The sequence below is a fragment of the Leptinotarsa decemlineata genome, unplaced genomic scaffold (assembly GCF_025532065.1).
Source record: "Leptinotarsa decemlineata unplaced genomic scaffold, Ldec_3_MD MMD2_tig00000576_RagTag_RagTag, whole genome shotgun sequence".
Classification (NCBI taxonomy): Eukaryota; Metazoa; Arthropoda; class Insecta; order Coleoptera; family Chrysomelidae; genus Leptinotarsa; species Leptinotarsa decemlineata.
The window spans coordinates 9822046-9843203 of NW_027412551.1; the positions used below are offsets into that span (position 1 = coordinate 9822046).

Consider the following 21158-nt stretch of genomic DNA (forward strand, 5'->3'; position numbering starts at 1 on the left):
CATAAAGTATGAGAATTGAAACTTTTTATGAAAAATGAGAAATGAAACTTTCTATGTTTTTTTAACACTTTAATTTGTAACTAACGTTGCAGCGGTTTCGTCCTATGAGGGCATTTTCAAACTAATACAATAAATTCATTGTATTGCTGTATTAATTTGTCTATTTTCATGAGTCTACTTTAAACTTTGATATCTCAGTAAATAGTAAAGTAAGTGAAAGTAAGTAAATTCATTCAATTCAGTAATAAGACAAAATACATAGTCGTCATATGACAAAAGGAAAAAAAAATAAATGAATGAAGATGAAAGTTACTGCTACTTAAGCAAGCTTGTATTGTAGCCAGCAAACTAAATGGTATATCTTTTCCTGTATAACCAAACATAGTGAATAGAGTATAGAAAGGAAGAGATAGTAAGAAGAAGATAGAGGACGAGAAAGAGAAAGAGAAATATCTGTCTGTGATGGGCTCTGAAAAACACCTTTAATAATAAATATTTCTTACTCAAGTATCAGAAGAAGCATATTATCATAATTATTGTCAACACATTTTTTCAACTCTCTTTTGAATTTGAGTTTGGTGAGTCTGCATCGTGGAACATTCATGGTCTTAACTGAACTGTTACGAGAATTGAAAGCATGCTGTATAAATTTGATTGATGAATTAGCCGTCAATATCAAACTCTGAAAAATGTAAGTTTTTCTAACATAGAATATCCCAGATTCATCATACAACGACTGGGTACAATACCTCCGATCTTTTTTCATCATAATTAGCGATGTCTATACTATCATATAGTTAGTTAGCCAAGGCATCATACACTATCAGTATCATTTCCCTGTTTAATATATTCCTGAGCTGATGAAATTTATACAAGGCTATTCAAATTCGTTTCTGTACATGGGGATCTCGTAAACGATAAGAGATAGAGTGTCGGTTAAATTATGGCAAAGTTGCGTATTTTAGAGACCTATTCAATGATGTAAAGAAATCGAATATAGCTCCTTTGGTTCTGGAGATATTAAGGAAAAACAAAAAAATCCCAAATTATTTGTTTGCCTATATCTTCTTTATTCGCAGACATAATGAAAATCTGTCCACATTTTGCTCTCAGAATATATCCATGAATCTTTTATACAGGGTGTCATCTGACTTGGGCCACCTCCACCTTTGCATTTTTAAATACGGACCTGCATTTTTTGTTGTAGTTTTTGGATCGTAAACGTTCGGGATTTTTCGGTAATATTCGATTAAAATTGTGTGAATTATTCTCCTTATAAATTATGGCAGAACTTTGACGCTCAATTTTCGGTCGGTCGGACCGGCCTTGTTCGATAACGTCAAGTTGGTTGGCGACCCGCGCGTCTAGAAAATTATTACAGTTTTTGGTACGTTGACGTTCTAAAGGTAATGCTGAATAACTCTAGAGGGTATCACCAAATGTAACTAGCGACTTTATTGAACTTAAAAATTTTGCGAACAACAATTCAGCTGTAAAATTATTCGGGTGATTTCCATTTCGTTTTGATGCAATGATTCCTTTCTCTCAATACTTCAATTCTTCTGGCTTCTCATCAGTGTTATGTAAGAATACGTAGCTTTCATTACCTGAAATTGAAAAACATGACGATAAAATCGTAGTTAAGGAATAGATAGGGCGACACTGTTGATGAAATCGCCATCTATAGGATCAATATAAAAATTAAACCTCGCTAGATTCGATATGAACAAATGAGAAATCGATATATCCCTCTACAGGGATAATGATGGTTTTGGTAGGACTACTTCTAGTTTGTACCTGAACAAAACTTCAATACATGATCTATTGTTTTTTGTAAAGAATTCATTTCTATCTTCACTCTTTGGAAAGTTTTCCACATTATTGTATGAAGATGGAGAATTAGAACGCTTTTGTCCCACACGCTACATTATAGTAATCAGTCAGATTAGTACCAAGTACCAAGAGGGGTATTTCACCTCTACTTGAAAAAATCGAACGTATAGTTTTAGTTTATAACCTATTTCGATGTTCAGTGAACTGAAAACTCACTATATGGATGATGTAAAGAAGATAAATAGAAAAGTAAATAACTTTAATTACTTTGCCACTTCTCAGCTTATTACTCAGCTTATACTATACATATATGATGTAGTTAGGCGATTTTCAGCCAATTTTTCTCTACGAATTCAAACTGAACAAGCGCTGTCAAAACATCCCAAAAATTACCCAGACAGTTGGAAATGATAAACCCAATTTTTCTGATAGATTTTCAAATTATTTTTCGAAACATAAGTTTTAAAGCGAAAGCAACATTATAAGGAATTTGAAATCAAGAGCAATTGCCATTTCCAATTCTGAATACAGTTGGAAAACATTTTTTTGAAACAAAAAAACAAAAACACCACAAGAAATACAATCCAACATTGTGTACAAATCGAACTGTGGAAGCTGTCACAAATGCTATGATGGTCAAACCGGACGGTATCTTAAAACACGAGTTTCAGAACACAGAATAGATTTATCCAAAATACTTTTGAGCGAAATGATACATATCCTCAAATGCGATAGTGTCAACACTAGAAGAGATGTCGATAGCCTTAATTCTGCATATTCCAATTTGATACGTGACATACCTGAATAATTTACACTTTTTTCATTCTATTCCTTTCTGCCATTGATTAAAAAACAGACTTCACCTTATCAGAATCACAGATAAAGCCATTCGTTTGTTTCACGTCGTTTTATGTTGGGTGTTGTTGCAATGTTTTTTATTTTTATTTTTTAAATATGCATCTAATATGCCTGATGGTTTTTGAAATAGTAATATTATCAATAAGAAAAAACTACGTTTCGGTGAGTAATTTAATCAAGAAATTATTATTTCTTGTGAAATTGAAACTATAATAATCGTATAAGTTTTGTGGAAGGTATATTTATGAAAATTTATTGTTATAGAGCCCTGAAGAAGAATTGATTTGAAATCGAAACGTCGGCAATAATACAATTATTTTTTAAGAAAAATTGATCCTGTTACCCAACCAACCACCTTTTCAGGAAATTATAGTGTTAATGGACGCACCAATCGACGTAAGTTGGCGAAATTTTGTTCCGGAGATCTCAGACTCGAAGATTTAATCCAGGAAGAGAATTTGAGGACCCTGGCGGAGACTGTCCCATCAAAATCGGTGCGTGGGATGGCGGAATCACTGGGCGTCAGCTGCCATGCAGGAAAGGTCAGAAAGCTTGGAATGTGTGTGCCCCACGATTTGAACAATCTACATAAATTGTCATGTTTCGAGATATGTTCTTCTTGCTTTGCTCAACCAAAACGATCCTTTATTTGATCGGATCGTCAGTCACGTGTGATGGAAGGTAGATCATCCACGACAACAGGAGACGTTCAGGACAAAGGTTGGACAACAGTGAGCCACCCAGGCCTTTTCCAAAGGAAGTTACTGTATGGTGGTCAGCGGCTGGTGTGAATCACCATGTAACGGAAAATGCGTCAGCTGCGCCGCCCAAAAATTAAACGTAATGCTCGTCTCAGCCACCATACTACCCAGACCTCTCGCCAACCGACTACTATTTTTTCAAGCACTTCGATAACACGTTACGTTTGCCAACTTACGTTGGCAAAAGTGCTCCGATTCAAATGGCGCTCATTTCAATTGAATTGAACGAGTATTAACTGAGATATTACAATCTAAAGTGGACTTATAAAGATGGAAAAAACTTTTGAAATAACCTAATAACAATGAACTCTTACAACGAGAAACATTTCCCGGTCCATAACTCCAAATGCAGCTGCTCGTAACTTCATTGAATTTCGTGATCTCATGATAACAAACATTACGTCCCGTATCATTTCAGTTTCGAAGTCGTGCCAAGGGGAATTATAAACTGCCGCTGCTAACTCTAAACTCTGGAAAAAAAAATTGTTACAAATAATTTAAGACTTTGGGAACATGAAACCAAAATATATTTATTTTTTTCGATAAACCGCTTCGAATGGTTCAATTTACTTGAATTTTTGTAAATTTTAACCCACATTTCACTGCCTTTTGTTGATACAAGGTTAAAGTTGTGCCAAGAATATCAAAACTGAAAACGATTGCGTTACGGTTTTATTGATCGACGTATCTAGATGAAGAAGGTCTGGAAATGTGGAGCGCTCAGGACATATTCAAAATGTCTACATTTACAGAGGTGGTAGGTACATGATGGAGTTGGCCAATACTTGATGAAAATCCATAAAGTATTCAAAAACGCTTTATTGTGAGATTCTCATTAAACAGTTTTACAAAAACGCATCAAGTGTTTCGCCATAAAATGGCTTCTTCGGGCGTATCCTTACAAGTTAGTGAAGCGGGCGTGTCTATACTAGTTAGTAAAGACACGCCTGAAGAAGCCATTGTATGGCGAAACACGTGTTTCGTTTTTGTAAAACATTTCAGTGAAAATCTCACAATAAAGTGTTTTTCCAAATTGCATATTAACATCTCAGTAAAACCTCGGTTAGGTTAGGTTAGGTCTAAAGTGAGTGGGTCTATTCGGCCCTCCACCACAATCCGCAAGGGTTTATTATAGCTCACACCTATTCACACTCGACCAAATAAATCCACCCTCTTAACGAAGCCGATTAGTTTGAATGGTGAGTGGTCTTTCAGGTCAGATGGTAAGAGTACAGCTCCGCCGAACTCTAAAAACCTAATTCGATCCCCAGCGGGGCAGACACAAAGTATATGCTCTGCTGTTTCATCATTTTTCAAAGAGAGGCGACACACACTGTCTTCCGACAGTTCGAGTCTCTGCATATGATGATTCAAATGACAGTGACCTGTAAAAAGGCCTGTTAGATATCGTAGTTCATCCCTACTTTATTCCAACAACTATTTGGTATCAAGCTTCGAAGGGTGAATAAACGCCTTGGAGTGAACCAATCCTGGAAGATTCTGCCAGAAGTCCATAAATCTTCTTGCCATCTAGGTGTTCAATGTTTGTTTGGCAATGTCTAAGACGATGCCAATGACAGGTTCTGGGCCGATGAAGCTGCTTGCAGCACCCTTCTTTGCAAGGGAGTCAGCAGCCTCATTGCCAGGCCAGTATGGCCAGGAATCCAGACCAGGGACAATCTGTTAAGTCTTCCTATCGAGGAGAGTCGTTTTTGCAATTTACTACTAATTTAGATATTGCTCGGTAGGAGCCAAGAGCTTCCAATGGCCGTATAACTGTCCCAGAATAATTTTATTGACTTGTGTTTGAGGTTGGAGTCTTCCAATCTTTCTGCACACAATTCAGTAGCGTAAATTTCCGCTTGAAATACAGTCGCATAGGTTCCTAGGGAGGTAGATATCTCGGTCCTGGGTCTGCGACTAAAAACACCTGCACCAGAACCGGAAGGTGTTTTTGATCCATCTGTGAACTAACAACTAACTATCTGCTCTTAATATTTCTTTCTCCCGGAGGATCCAGTCCTCTCTACTCGGGAACAATACTTTATAAGGCAGTTCGAGGTTGACAGTTGGAGGCATAAAGTCAGAGGTCATTTCCAGAATGCTGTGACTTCCAGTGTCAACCAACAGTCTGTTGCACTCTGCATTAAATTGATTGGTGCAATTGGCAATGTGCACAAGTTTGTATGCAGTCCATCTAGCCTATCTCTGCAGGAAAATGTGGAGAAGAGGTAGATCTAAGAGGATCTTCATGGCCGCTGATGGTGTAGTCAGACAAGACTGTCTCTGTGAGCCAGAAAGCTTCGCCTGGGCCATTTTCTGTAAAGCCTTCGGCCACCAGGCAATTGTACCATAAGTGATCATTGTTCTGACAATCATCACATAAATCCAGTTGATTTGTTTGGGACCTAAACCCTAAATTTTACCACAAATCCTTCGACATGTTCATAGAGACAGTCTGGCTTTGTGTAAAACTTTTTTCAAGTGAGCGTTCCAGGTGAGTCTTTTATCAAGGACAATGACAAGATATTTCACCTCCGTTCCAAATGGAATCACCTCACCATTGAGGGAAAGTGGCGTTAGATCGTCCAATTTTCTCCTCCTGGTGAAGGGGATTATCACAGTTTTGCTGGGGTTGACAAACTCCAGGCTCCCTCAAGCGCCAAAAAGTGTACAACGTCTAACGTGCTTTGGAGGATATTACAAGCTACCCTTCCTGACATGGACCTTGCCAAGATAACAAGGTCGTCTGCATAAGCTTGCAGATCTACTTTCCTTCTGTCGAGGGCATCAAGCAGATTATCCATCAGGAGCGACCACAGAAGGGCTTCCCTTGAGGGCAGCACCTGGTGACCCTGAACCTAATGGCCTCATCTTGAAGAGTCGTAGTTGCAGTTCTGTTAACCAGCATGGCATAGATCCAGCCAGTTATGGTCGATTCTATACCTTTCCTAGCCAGATACGATCCTATAGAGTCAAGTAGTGCATGCATTGTCAAATGCTCCTTCAATATCGAGAAATATAGCAACCGCAGTGAAACCTCGGTACCATTTTCCAGCCGTTTTTCTATTTGTTTGTGATATTGGCCAAAATATTCACCTCACGTACATACGCTGTCTGTTCAGCGTTTTTTTCCAATTCTCGAAGCAGTTCTGATATTAAATTTTTGGTATGTTCTTCAGCTCTCTCAGTGATTTGGTTTTCATCTCTTCAATCGTCGCGAAACGCCGTCCTTTCATGGGGGTTTTCAGTCTGGGAACAGAAAAAAGTCGCAGGGGGGCATATATGGTGAATACGGCGACTGATGCATGATTGTGGTTTTGTTTTTGGCAAAAAAATTAAGAACAAGTACTAGAGACCAGGTGTATTATCGTGATGTGAAAGCCAGATATTGTTTTTCGCAAGCGGTGCATAACTTCCAGATCCTACTCTTTATTGACCATTCGACCATGTGGCAAGAGCTCCTGATGCACTACGCCTCGGTAATGGAAGAAAACAGCCTTGATATTTGATCAAACTCGACGTGCCTTTTTTGGTTCTGGCTTTCCTGGACTCTTCCATTGGGACGCAGCGAAGTAGATCACTTCGATTGTTGCCGCATCGCCTTTGATAATGTCTGCCGCAATAGCAGACGAAACGTCAGGTATATAAACCTGCAGACCACGGCTTATGAACTCGGAAATATGAGACTTGTTAGTGAAATTTTTGTTGCCAAGACTGTGACTTAATTCTTTGTGTTGAATGAAATGATGATAATGACTGTTTTTAAATAGTTTATGAGGGAGAGGACTGATTTTATTTCATTATATTCGGTTATTTTTTAAAAGAGTATGCATTTTATGATTGTTAAATTCATAAACTTAACCAGGCAATGAGGCCCAAAGCAGGTTGTATGAAAATTTCTTTAGAAGTTATGTGCTTTTGATTTCATTATGAAAAAAAATAAGGCATTCTAAGACGCTATTTGACGTTTTATAAACAGGCGTTGTTGATACACTTTTTGACGCTTTATAGACGCTTTTTGACGCTTTATAGGTGCTTTTTGACGGTTTGTGGCCATGTTTAGATACTTCCATTACGGCTACAAACCGTTAAACAGCGTCTTAAAAATGCATCGTTTTTTGGGCATCGGTTACATCTTTCTTATCTTTGACACGGATATGCTTCATCTAAGTCGGTGCTAAATGCGCTCATACGTTTCCTTTCTTTTTTACACATTGAAAGTCCTATCTCGGCCCCCAGACAAAGGTAGTCTATTTACTGATAGTTATATTTTATTGTAGAGAGGAATGAAATTGAACGAATTCAACTAATGAAACTTGAGTTTCTTTTTCGTAATTGTGTGTTCAAATGCTTACCTCGTCCTGTAATCGCTGTCCACTAAAACAATCCATCATGAGTCCCCAGAACCATCCCATGCATACCAAAAATGAAGAAAGTGATTTTCTCTGAAATAAGTATCATAAACATGTGTATTGCCGAATTGCTGAAATTTTGCATACACGTTCGTTTAATTCCAATATGGCGAACTAGTTTTTTCATACATCCCCTTGATGGGGGGTTCTAATAAAAGAAAAGACAAAAGATCCATTTTTTTCGATAGCCAAAAATCGTCGAACACGCAAGACTTCTAACTTTCATGTCTCTCATCAACAAAGCAAACATGCTGATCAGCTGAAACATTGAACATATGTTTGGTAGCCCGCGAAATTTGAACATTCTCCAGCATGAAAAAATTGGAAACAGTAATTTGCCCACTTCAGAGCTAATTTTTATCGATTTTGTTTGATTCTGTTTAATATATCTTCTGGAATTACATCAAAAAAACTTACTTGGTGTTATGGTTCTCTTTGGATATTTTCGAAACTATTAGGAATATTTCTAAATTTCTAAACATCACTTAGATAAGCTTTAAAATGGGCAACTTTTTATTATTATAAAGAATTTTGTCAGGAACACAGCAAATAAATGGAAATTACTTACATACCAAAAAGTTTTATAAGTGACATATGAAAAGTTCTTACACGAAAAAAGCAGTAAATTCCAGTGCCTATTACAGCTGATGTCAGAACCATGTGGGTGAACATAAATATGCTGAAGGCATCGTTGAGCTTATCTTCCAAGCTGAAATGAATATTAAAATTATAGTGATACATTTTTCAAATGTAAAGAAAACACTCAAAAATTGTAGAATCTTTTTGGACCTTTTCAATAGAACCAATGTCTGTTTTCTGTCTGTTCTGTTTTTTCGTTGACCAGCTGTCGCCCCTATACGAACGACAACTCTCAGAAGTTGAGAAGCATGTGCGAGCTATGGACTAACGAGGTCTTACCTTTTAACGTGTGATTCCTAATGCTTATTACAAATAGGTCTCGACGTCAAAGAACCACATTTTTATTTTTATCGAACAAAATAATAATAAACAGAAGTAATAGTGCAAATATCACCAGTGCATAGTGCAAATATCTCCAGATTTTTCATGAACAAAAAATTTTGAAAACATTAAATTCACATGCTCAAAAAAGTCAAACCCATCAGTATAATAATAAAGTTTATTCAGATATTGGATATTATTTAAAACAAATAAACAAGAAAACGAAATCACGAAGCATCCGTGGTGAAATTATAATATTAGTTTACAGTTTCAAGACTAAACTTGAGTTAATAGTGAAGATCCAATATGTTGGAGGTTTTTTATAATGTGTTTGTCACGTTAATGTTCAGATGTGAGTATATGTGGTGTTGACAAAATTTTTCAAATACCTAAATCTAATAAGGTATGAATGATGAATGAGAAGTGCTTGATAGGTATTAGGTTTTTTATAAGTTGAGGGTGAGCTTGTTGTATCTGAACCATTCAACATATTTGACAAAATCGGTTTCGACCATCATTTTTAAAAAATTCCAAGACTCCGACTGGTAGAAAATGGCGATGTCATCATCAAAGCTTATCATACTACTATCTGTGTTCTCACTGAAAATACTGTTCATGTAGATAATAAATAAGAGGGGGCCTGGTACCGTCCCTTGGGGTACACCGTATGTAACAGTCATCGCACTACTCATAATACCACCTATGCAGATATTCTGCTCTCAATTTCATGAATAGTCTTTCAGTAACTTGTATAGATTTTCCCTCATTCCATAGTTTTCCAATTTAATTAGCAATTTTTCATGACAGACAGCGTCGAATACTTTCGATAAACCTACAAAAATGCCTAGGGCCGGTTTTTTCACCGATAGCCTCATATAACTTGGATATTTGCCATGTCTGAAACCATACTGTGAGCATGAAAGGACCTTGTGCTTACTCAAAAAGGTGACTATTCTCACTTTAATTATTTTTTCCATTATTTTTGCCAAATTAGAAATGGAAGAAACTGGTCTAAGATCGGCTATTTTCAGTTTATCTCCACTCTTGAATAATGGTTTTATCGTTCTAATCTTCGTTAATTTTGGGAAAAATTCTCTACGAAAACATCTATTTATAAGATATGTGAGTGGTTGTTTTATTTCAATATTTATCATCAGGACATGAAAACAGGATCATCTCTGGCTAAGAAAGGTATAGAATCGACTATAACAGGCTGGATCTATGCCATGCTGGTAAACAGCACTGCAACTACGACTATTCAAGGCGAGGCCATTAGGTTCAGGGTCACCAGAGGGGGTGCTATCTCCCCTTCTGTGGTCGCTCCTGATGGATAGTCTGCTTGATACGCTCGACAGAAGAAAAGTAGATCTGCAAGCTTATACAGGTAACATTGTCATCTTGGCGAGGTTCACGTCGGGAAGGATAGCTTGTAATATCCTCCAAAGCACGTTGGACGTTGTTCACAGTTGGTGCCTGAAAGAGCAGATGTCTGTCAACCCCAGGAAAACTGTGATAATTCCCTTCACCAGGAGGAGACAATTGGACGATCTAACGCCACTTTCCCTCAATTTGAAACGGCGGTGAAATATCTTGGTATTGTCCTTGATAAAAAACTAACCTGGAACGCTCACTTGGTAAAAGTTTTACACAAAGCCAGACTGTCCCTATGGACATGTAGAAGGATTTGAGGTAAAACTTGGGGTTCAGGTCCCAAACGAATCCATCGGATTTATGCGATGATTGTCAGACCAATGATCACTTATAGGGCAATTGCCTGATGGCCGGAGGCTTTACAGAAAACGGCCCAGGCGAAGCTCTCTTGCCATCAGTGGTACCATCAGTACCATAGCGTCAGCGGCATAGAGATTCTTCCAGATCTACCACCTCTTCATATTTTTCTGGAGAGATAGGCTAGATGGACTGCATATAGACCTGTGTATATTGTCAATTGCACAAATCAATTCAATGCAGAGTGCAACAGATTGTTGGTTGACACTGGAAGTCACAGCATTCCGGAAATGACCTCTGACTTTATGCCTCCAACTGTCAACTACAAACTGCCTTATAAAATACTGTTCCCGAGTAGAGAGGACTGGATCCTCCGGGAGAAGGGAATATTGAGAGCAGATAGTTGTTGATTGACATATGGATCAAAAACACCTTTTGGTTCTGGTGCAGGTGTTTTCAGTCGCAGATCCAGGACAGATATATCAATCAGCCAAGGAACTTATGCAACTGTATTTCAAGCGAAAATTTACTCTATCGAATGGTGTGCGGAGAGATTGGAAGAATCCAACCTGATACACAAGTCAATAAAAATGGTCTCGGATAGTCAAGCGGCGTTGGAAGCTCTTGGCTCCTATCGAGCAACGTCTAAATAAGTAGCAAATTGCCAAAAATGACTGTTCTCGATGAGAAGACTTAACAGATTGTCTCTGGTCTGGATTCCTGGAAATACTGGCCTGGAAGGCAATGAGGCTACTGACTTCCTTGTAAAGGAGGGTGCTGCAAGCAGCTTCATCGGATCAGAACCTGTCATGGGCATCGCTTTAGGTTTCGCCAAACAAAGAATGAACACCTAGATGACAAAAAGATTTATGGACTTCTGGCATAATATTCCAGGATTGGCTCACTACAAGGCGTTCATTCACCCTTCGAAGCTTGATACCAAACAGTTGTTGGATTACTGTAGGAATGAACTACGATATCTAACAGGCCTTCTTACGTGTCACTGTCATTTGAATCATCATATGGAGAGAATCGGACTGTCGCTAGACAGTGTGTGTTGCCTCTGTTTGGAAAAAGATGAAACAGCAGAGCATATACTTTGTGCCTGCCCCAGTGGGAATTCAATCAGGTTTTTAGAGTTCAGCAGAGCCGTATTCTGACCATCTGACCAGACCACTCACCATACAAATTAATCGGCTTCGTTAAGACGCTACGTTTATTTGGTCGAGTGTGAATAGGTGTAAGCCACAACAAAACCTTGCGGATTGCGGTGGAGGGTCGAATAGACCCACTCACTTGGGATCTAACCTAACCTAACATACATTGATGGGTTTGATTCAGTATACATTTTTTTTGAGTAAGTTTTCAAAAATACTTTAGTACTATTGATATATTTCATATAACCTATAGGCCTATATTATATTTTGCATGCGCATACCTTAAAATCGCGTTGTGGTATTTAACTGCGAAGTTGAATTTTTCTCTTCTTTGTTGACAGTCCGTCTCGTCTAACGCATTAATGAAAAAAGATTTTACGTCCCTTATGCGTACAACAATATGTTGTATGGTTTCAAATACTTGCCATGCTAACAACCCCGCTAGCATGTATATGTGGTGATTTCCCAATAACTGAAGGGCCAAGTAAATTTGTTTAACCGGGGTATGGTTAATATCGAAGGGCATCCAGGTGTATGAAAAAAGCCCGCAGACTTCTTTGAGGTCATACAATTCGTTTTCTCTTTCGCATGATTCCCTTTTGAATACATTCGAAGCAAAAAGAATGAGTAAAATCAAACTCTCCAGGTAGAAGTAATGATATTTTGAATATGTGTTGAAAAGTTTGTTGTTCTCGTCGAACTTGACTGGTTTTCCGAATTCTTCGAAGTTGGACAAGAAGATGTACATTTCTGCACAGGCTGTCACTTTTAAAACAAATGAACCTATGAGGCCGTATGCCGTCGTGAACGATAGGATGTATATTATGTCCAGTTCGATGTAGTTATACTTTTCATCTGAAAAAAAAAGATACGTTATTTTCATTTGTTTTCAGAATACTATACACACATATAGATACCTCGAAGCTATATCTACTTATACGAGGTGTGTTCAAAAAATAATATTCAGTTTGTTGGTGAGAGGCATAAAAGTTAGAAATGTTTTCCGTGTTGGGCGATTTTCTGCGATCGAAAAAAAATGGATCAAATAATTTGCATAAAATTTTATGTGAACAAAATGGAAATAGGTTCTCAAAAACACTTGAAATGTTGATAGTGGCGTACAATGATTGTACTCTGATTTAGAAAAATGTTCACAAGTGGTACAAGCTTTTCATAGAAGGTCGTGAAGATGTGAGTGATGACGCTTGAGCTGGACGTCCCGGCACATCCACAACCGATGAAAACCTCTCCGGAAATTTTGATCATGAAGTGCGTGGCAGCGAAGTTCGATGAACATCGTTCAGGAATTTTTGAGTGACGTCAATGACGATCCAAATTTGCTTAAAATGGTCATAGCTGGTGACGAATCATGGGTACATGGTTATGAAATTGAAACCAAAGTACAATCGTCCCAATATAAGAGCCCAGGAGAGCCAAAACCAAAAAAACGCCAAGTTGGTTCAAATTTCAAGGTTTTGCTGACTGTTTTCTTCGATTACCTTAGTGTAGTTCGTCAGGAGATCTTGCAACTTGGTCAAACTGTATTATCTTGTTTGCGAGAAGCAATACGGAGAAAACGTCCGGTATTGTGGAAAAAAAATTCATGGCTTTTGCATCATCATTATGAACCGGCTCACACAGCCACTGTATTCACCAGATTTGACAACTTGCAACTTTTTCTTGTTCTCAAGATTGAAGAGACCCATGAAAAGACGGTGTTTTGGGACGACTGAGGAGATATAACCGTGTACTGTCTCTTAAATTTTTTGAATCCTATTTGCACGATAGATCACATTACATGGGATTAAATCGAATGTAAAATCTGTCAAACATGGGGTACCCCAAGGCTCTATACTGGGGCCAATTTTGTTAGTTGTACATATAAATGACCTATATTTTCCAAAAAATGTTTTCTTTTTGTTTACGATGCCACTTTGGTGGAGTGTCACAGTAATGTGAATGATTTGAGTATTTCTGCTAACGCCACCATGAAGTTTGCAAGCAACAGTTTTGTTTCAAATAGGCTTCCCCTCAACGAGGGTAAAAATCTTCCACAAATACAAATGTAACCTCGAGTAAATGTGCTAAGCTACTTGGGATCCATATAGACGACAGATTGAACTGGTCATGTCATGTTGACAAACCGGCCAAGAAATTATCAAGTATAATATTCGTGTTTCGTAGACTAAAGGAATTCACCGGTATCAGAGCGGTTAAATCTTCTTGCTTCGGACTTTTCCATAGTCACATGGTATACAGTGTAGTGTTGTGGGGGGATTCTTGTCATTACAAAAAAATGTTTGTTTCGCAAAAAAGAGTTATAAGTCTAATGCCTAATATCTAATGCCAACTTTAGAGATCATTGTCGCCCACTTTTTAATAATCACAAAATTATGCCGCTTCCTACAGCCTTTATATATGAAACATTGGTTGAAATTCATAAAAATAGATCCAACTCCATTTTACAATCGCAACAACATGAATATCCAACGAGATCAGGAAATCTGATACGAACTGAGAGATTCAAACCAAGCACCTCACAGAAAAATTCATTGAATTTGAAATTTTATAATAAATTATCATGTCACTTAAAAAAACCCAGTTTCTACCGTTTTAAGCAAAAACTGAAGTCATTTTTAGATCACTGTTTTTATTTCGCATATGAATGTTATATAACATAGAAGTGACTTCGAGTAACGATTGTTCTCATTTTTAACATTAGTTGTGATATTTGTATATTATTTGTATGTATGACGATATATTTATAACTTTTTGTTTTGACTTGCTACAGATATTTGTTCAAATGTATCACGTAGTCAATAAACTATTCTATTCTATTCTTTTCTATTCGTATCAGAACTACTTCAAGGATTGGAAAAAACACTGGCACAAGTATGAAGGACTACTTTGGAGGGGACAAAATAGAAATTGAAAAATGAATTATTATTTTTTGAAAAAAAAACGAAAGTTCACCTCATTTTGTGAACATACCTCGTACATATTTATTTCACTACTAGTTCACAAATTTCGACGGTTACTTTGTATCGATTCAAAACCTTCCAAAATCTTAGAATCTCAGATGGGAACTGGATATTAAAAATTCTGACTTCCTAAGACGAATTCAAATTGCTTGTACTATAAAAAGATATCAGTTCTAATAGTGAACGAGCTCCTTACGTAGAAGCGTGTAGACACGCCTTTACTTCATACTATCTATGGCTTGGCCTTTTTTATGACAGGAACAATTGGTACAAAATTAATGAATAGTGGATATATTTCTGAACATAAGTTCATGGAAGTGTCTATGCAATTCCTATGAAACGGTTAGACTTAATATTTTAATTATAAGGTAGGGTTTGTAGCGTTAAGGCGTATCTAAACGCCCTCTCATTCAGAGCTTAGCTCACTATAACAGTTGATAACTTTTTCTCTTCTTGGCAATACTTCACATGAATATATTTTTGGAAAGTTACAATATAACTGTCAGGATGTCAATCAAAAAGATCAAAAACGTACAGAAATTTCGAATTAATAGGCTTCATCTATATTAAGTGGGCATACTTGAGGACTGGCTATAAATCAAATCATGTACAGGAACAATTCGTTCAGACCAGGTGTCATTTTCAAGAGGAAGTTCAATCTTCCTCTTGAAGATGATCACTTGGTGGTAGAAACACGTGTCGAGGTGTTGATAATAATAGTAATATTCATTACTACACCAAAGGTTCCAAACAATGCATCACAAATATTATTGTTTAGTAATTTATGCAGGAATTTTCTGTAAACGAATCCAAGCATCCTATTTGCATCAGCAGTCATATTCCTTATATGTGTTGTAAATGTTAATTTACTGTCGTATGTTATACCAAGATCTTTTATCTCATGTACGCGGTTGATTGTAGTATTGTTGATTGAGTAATCTTACATTAAAGTTCGCTTTTTTGTTGTAAATGTTGCAGTTGTAGACGATTATTATTACTCCAAACTTTGATTACATTCATGTTGTACACGTTGACAGTCAGTAATGTCGTCGATTTTATAATAAAATTTCACGTCGTCTGCAAACAGTAGGCTAGGAATATGCAAAGAGGTTGTCAAATCATTGATACAAATTAAAAATGAAAGAGGTCCAAAATTAGAACCATCTGGTACCCAGATGTAACTACGTACTGAGCCGATGTGAAAGATTCGTATTCAACGAATTGTTTCCTGTTAACTAGCTATGATTCAATTAGAGTAAGCAGTTGGTTAGAGAGTCCCAATTTTGTCAATTTGCTGAGAAGAACATAACGGTCTATTTGTATCAAACTTCGAACAAATCTGAAGCGAACGACAATAGGAAATCATCGACTTCGTGTTGATGTGGGATACTACATTGCACTGACAAGAGACCAAAAAGCCCGAAACCGGTCTGCAAATGTTTCCGTTCCAATGAATAAAAATCGATTCCGGTAGTTGTATGGCCAAAGGCATAAGCAGGATTTTTTCTGTGAGGATTCCTGCACTAACACCTGTCGGATATATTCCAAAGCTCGTCGTGGTATTAGCCAGGGAAGTAGTTGTTTTCTGATAGGTGTCAGTCCATAAACCTACTGTGTAAGTGAAGACTGGCTTTTAGATTATTTTATAGGCTTCATTGAACAATTTTGATTTCATTCTACAATCACAGTGCAATTTTACTTCATCTTTTCTCTTACTCCTGATAATAATTGGCACATCCACGTTTATTTTTTGATAATCATTTCACGTAGTATTTTGACAACTCACCTTGAATAGTTTTGATGAGGTGGAGTATACTTCCAACCAACGTCAGAGAAGTGCAGATTGCTAATACAAAAAATCTCCAATAGAAAAGGAGTCCAGGATGTAATACCTTATTTTTAGAAGGAAATACTCCGTAGATTCTCAGGATTCTTATAGAAGTCGGCATACAGATTATATCAGTTGATTTCATTGTTGCAATTGATGTATTCAAATATCAAACGTACCTTATATACACCTACGAGTATTTACTCTCATTCTCTTAAAGACTGTTATCGGCTAAAATAGAACACTTGCTGTTCTTGATACTTAATATGCTATTTGGTTAGCATAATTGCATCAGCAAGTAGTTTATTAGGTGACAAATTAGTACTCGTCAAGATTCAGAAATATCGTGAATAATTGATTATGAATTGTAGGGTGATGTTATATATTAGACGTTTTCAATGTTCTTTGGATTTAATATTACGGAAATACCATACTACCATAATACCATACTAAAAATACTAGTATTTGTCGTTCGTTATTGTTTAAAGCTCATTTAAAAAAAATAATTTTAACTTTTTAGTTCGATGTTCTTCAAAAGCGTGTTTTTTAGTTTTTTTAAACTATATTTATTTTTCACTTTTTAGTCCGATTTATTGTCAAAAATACTTTTTTTTTCAAGTTCTATAGTAAAACCAATAATGATTGAGAGTAAAGCGCGTTGTCATATCTGAATTTTACGTTACCAGTTTATATCAGAATCAAAATATAGTAAGCAGTGGAGTTGTAGGTTGTGGCAAATTATAGATAATACACAATACTAGTACGATTAAAAGGTATTATTTATGATAAAAATCAGCAATGAGCTTGTAATGAGTAATACTTATACATTTCCTGATTACTGATCAGTTAAAATTCATTATTTTCTGTATAGTGTTAGATATTTATTACAACTAGTGGCAACGCTGTACGCAACGATATTTCTGTCTTTGTCACCTTACCGTAACTTCCATCTCATCGTTGCAGTCCTCATTAATGTACTTGCAGCCATGAGCGTATCATTGGTTTGTGAATTATACAGCGTGAATTGTACGTTTTACAGTTAAGTTAGTCAGCAATGGACGTGTTGTGATAACAATTGGTGAAAATAATAGTGCTAATAAGTGTTTAAGCGTTACATAATTATATTTCTACACCGTTCTCAAACTACTCAAAAAATGGGAGACATGGTCGGGCCTTCCACGTCGAAAAAGGTAAAACGGTCGGAGTCTCGGTCAGTAAGAGAAAAACAAATTGTACTGCGAGTATTTCACTGTCTTGAAAGAGATCATCAGCCACCAAAAGATGACTTTGTGCATATGTGCTGTAATTCTACGTGTGTACCTCCGAATAACCAACCGGGCATTTCTCATCATTAAGTTCCACAATTACAAAAGATAAATTAGTTGATATGTGCTCTGATTATACCGGTGTACCAAAATCATCGATTTACAAAATACTAAGAGAAGCAGAAATTCATGGGGACGTACAAACGCCAAAAAGTAGTAGCGGACGAAAAAAAATCACAGTTGATGAAGAAGCCAAAACCAGTATACACAGAAATATTCACAGTTTCTTTTTCAGAAATGAGCTGCCCACACTACAAACAGTTCTGGAGGCACTTAGCGATCATGAATTGGTCCCAAAAATGGGTAAAGAAACTTTTAGGAAACTTGTACACGAAATGAAATTTACGTACGGAAAAGTTGACAGGAAAAGCATTCTCATTGAACGTCAAGAAATAATAGCATGGAGAAGAAACTATCTAAGAAAAATTGACGAATTTCGGAAGCTCAAAAAAAATTGTACTTCATGGACGAGACATGGGTTAACCAAGGACATACGGTCAAAAAAGTATGGCAGGATGGTAATATAACAAGTGCACGACAAGCCTTTATTGAAGGTTTGTCAGTTGGGTTAAAACAGCCATCTGGAAAAGGTAGTCGTCTGATAGTTACGCATATAGGAAGCGACAGTGGATTTTTACCAAATGGTGAATTAATATTTAAATCTAAGAAAACAGGCGACTATCATGAAGAGATGAATGCGGAGGTGTTTGAAAAATGGTTTGAAGGCATCATTCAACTTGTGGAACCTGGGTCTGTCATCGTCATGGACAATGCCCCATACCATAGTCGACATTTAGAACCATTACCGAAACAATCATGGAAAAAAGCAGCAATTCAAGAATGGTTAATCAATAAGAATATCCAATATAACAAAGATAGTTTAAAGGCAGAACTACTTCAGCTGACAAAATTACACACAGACAAATATAAAAAATTCGCAGTGGATGAAATGGCGTTAAGTCGTGGAATTACAGTTTTAAGGTTACCACCATACCACTGCGAATTAAACCCAATAGAATTAATCTGGGCGCAAGTAAAAGGATATGTGGCACGAGAAAACAGAACATTCAAATTAGTGGACGTGCAACATCACCTACAAGAAGCTATTCGAACTGTTTCTGCAGAAGACTGGAAGAAATGCATGCAGCATGTTTTAAAAGAGGAGCAAAAAATGTGGGACGTAGACAACCGTATTGAAAACAATATTGAACCAATCATAATTCACTTTGATGATCGCGCAACAGTGACGAATCTGAGGTTGAAGATTAGACGAAAATTTGTACATTTACATTTATATTATATTCTATTATCAAAAATTTGTAATTTGTATTTTCTAGTACCCCTGATGATGAGTTTAAGTTACTCGAAAGCTTGAGAATAGTTATAAAGAGCTCACTTATCAATTGCTGCAACCCAATAGTGAAAAAAAGTTATATATATATATATATGTATATATATATATATATATATATATATATATATATATATATATATATATATATATATATATATATATATATTGTGTTTTTTATTAATATTGTTAATTTATTTGGTACCTACTATAATTACCACGATTATTACTCCGTTTTCATAAGGCCCACCTAATGACTACAACGATTAGGTAAATTACGATACTGCAAAGTTTTAATGAAATAAATGAAAAATGTGTATGAATATTTTAACTAATTGTACTAAGAATTTTTCTTTGATTCTCAACCCTCTCAAAAATTAATAAGCACGCCTCCGATTTGCTGTCAACTGAGCTTACTTCTACTCTCAATTATTATTAGTTTTAGTATAGTCACTAGTATTATAAATCTTCAACAGACGGCGCACGAAGACGGCGTAAAATTCATCTCGAACAACCTAATAAAGTTTGAGCATTGGTTTGAGGTCTCAGTCTCAGTCTCCAACAGAGAGCGGACAGTTGTGAAATTTGTTTCGAAGTAAAGAGAAAATTTGCAGTAATAATTTCAAAAAACAATTCAGTCTTGATGTTTTGATTTGAAATTTCGTGGACTAAAAATATTTTTTCAGTGAATAATTTTATTTTTCAAATCAATCTTTTGATTTGATATGTATGTCAAGTACATTAATTCTAATTTTTAAGTAACTGAATTTTTTAGGTGTACAATTTACGATAGAGTTTTCATTGTTGAAATCCATATTCTGGTTTGCTTTCAAATAATCGAATTAGATTTTAAAATGTATCTTTCGTTTCGTTGAAAACTTTTTTCTGTACTGAATCACGGGTAATTGAAAATATTTTAAATATTTCATCTGTAGTACAAAATTTCACTAACACTTATAATTTTTAAAATATGTTTTTTATTTTGATTTTCTTTTGAACAACCTATCAAGGAGGTTGCGTATAGCGCCATCTGACCGCGAATAGCTCAAGCGAAGTTGATTCTTACTGTTATTTTCTATCCATTCACTTTTATATTTTTACGCTTCATAGTTTTTATATTCTCATACTTACATTTATGTGTTGCATGAGAACATTCATTATTATTATTATTATTATTATTTATTGTAATATGTAGCATATATATTATCACTTTCTGACTACTTTTTCACCTCAAAATGCTGAAATCACCAAATATTCAAATATTACTTTCAATTTGTATAACATATATTCTTTAACATAATAACACTTTGACAATAATATTTTATCTTCGACAATATCTTTCAAGTTGTGTATCTTATATTTCTTAGAATAGTAACACTTTTTCAATGAGATTTCATCTTGATTAATTCAGCTGGATCCCATCATTAGACATATAAAAGTCAGTCTTTGGATAAATGCTTGATGAACTATTGCTTCTTCAGATGGTTGATTTAGCGGTTATGAACTTTCATAGTAAACTGATGGATGTAGTCGTGTTAGGAAATCATGATAAAGAAAAGAAAATTGAAAATGTCTATGTTTTTTACCACCTACCACCTTTATTTGTAACTAACGTTACTGCAGTTTTGTCCTATAAGGATATTTTTAAACTTATACATAAAACTAACAATGTTTGAATACATTAGCCCTTATATAACACCACTGTAGGTGATAATAGAGGTACTTAGTTTGATTCAGTACTTGAATTTTGTTTCCTGGTGACAATGTGGATATGCTAATTTGAAAACCGGTGAGTAAACTAAATCGATTCAATCATTTAACAGAACATTTATTCTTGTGAATTTCCAAGGATTCCAAATAGTCGAGTTTGCAACCCTTCCTTGCATAGTGCAAAATTTCCGTATCGTTTAGATTCGAAAACTTGTGGTTGTATGCCAAGGAATGGTTTGAAAACGTCGAAT

General features: G+C 36.1%; 1 protein-coding gene across 1 annotated transcript; it reads right to left on the minus strand.

The window, feature by feature from the left end:
• Nucleotides 1–1451: 1451 nt before the first annotated feature.
• On the minus strand, nucleotides 1452–16666 carry LOC111515785 (uncharacterized). Its single transcript, XM_074174420.1, has 6 exons — nucleotides 16480–16666; nucleotides 11994–12567; nucleotides 8477–8576; nucleotides 7811–7900; nucleotides 3767–3922; nucleotides 1452–1607 (listed from the first exon to the last, which is right to left on the minus strand). The coding sequence occupies exons 1-6, from the start codon at nucleotides 16664–16666 to the stop codon at nucleotides 1554–1556; spliced, it is 1161 nt and encodes a 386-aa protein (XP_074030521.1). The 3' UTR covers nucleotides 1452–1553.
• Nucleotides 16667–21158: the final 4492 nt, after the last annotated feature.

Excerpts from the sequence above, each read along its gene's own strand:
- LOC111515785 (XM_074174420.1), bottom strand. The coding sequence starts at position 16,666 with ATGAAATCAACTGATATAATCTGTATGCCGACTTCTATAAGAATCCTG. Across the intron at positions 7,901-8,476 it reads GAATTTACTGCTTTTTTCGT|AGAAAATCACTTTCTTCATT; the intron begins GTAAGAACTTTT and ends TACTTATTTCAG. Across the intron at positions 3,923-7,810 it reads GACAGCGATTACAGGACGAG|AGTTTAGAGTTAGCAGCGGC; the intron begins GTAAGCATTTGA and ends TTTTTTTTCCAG.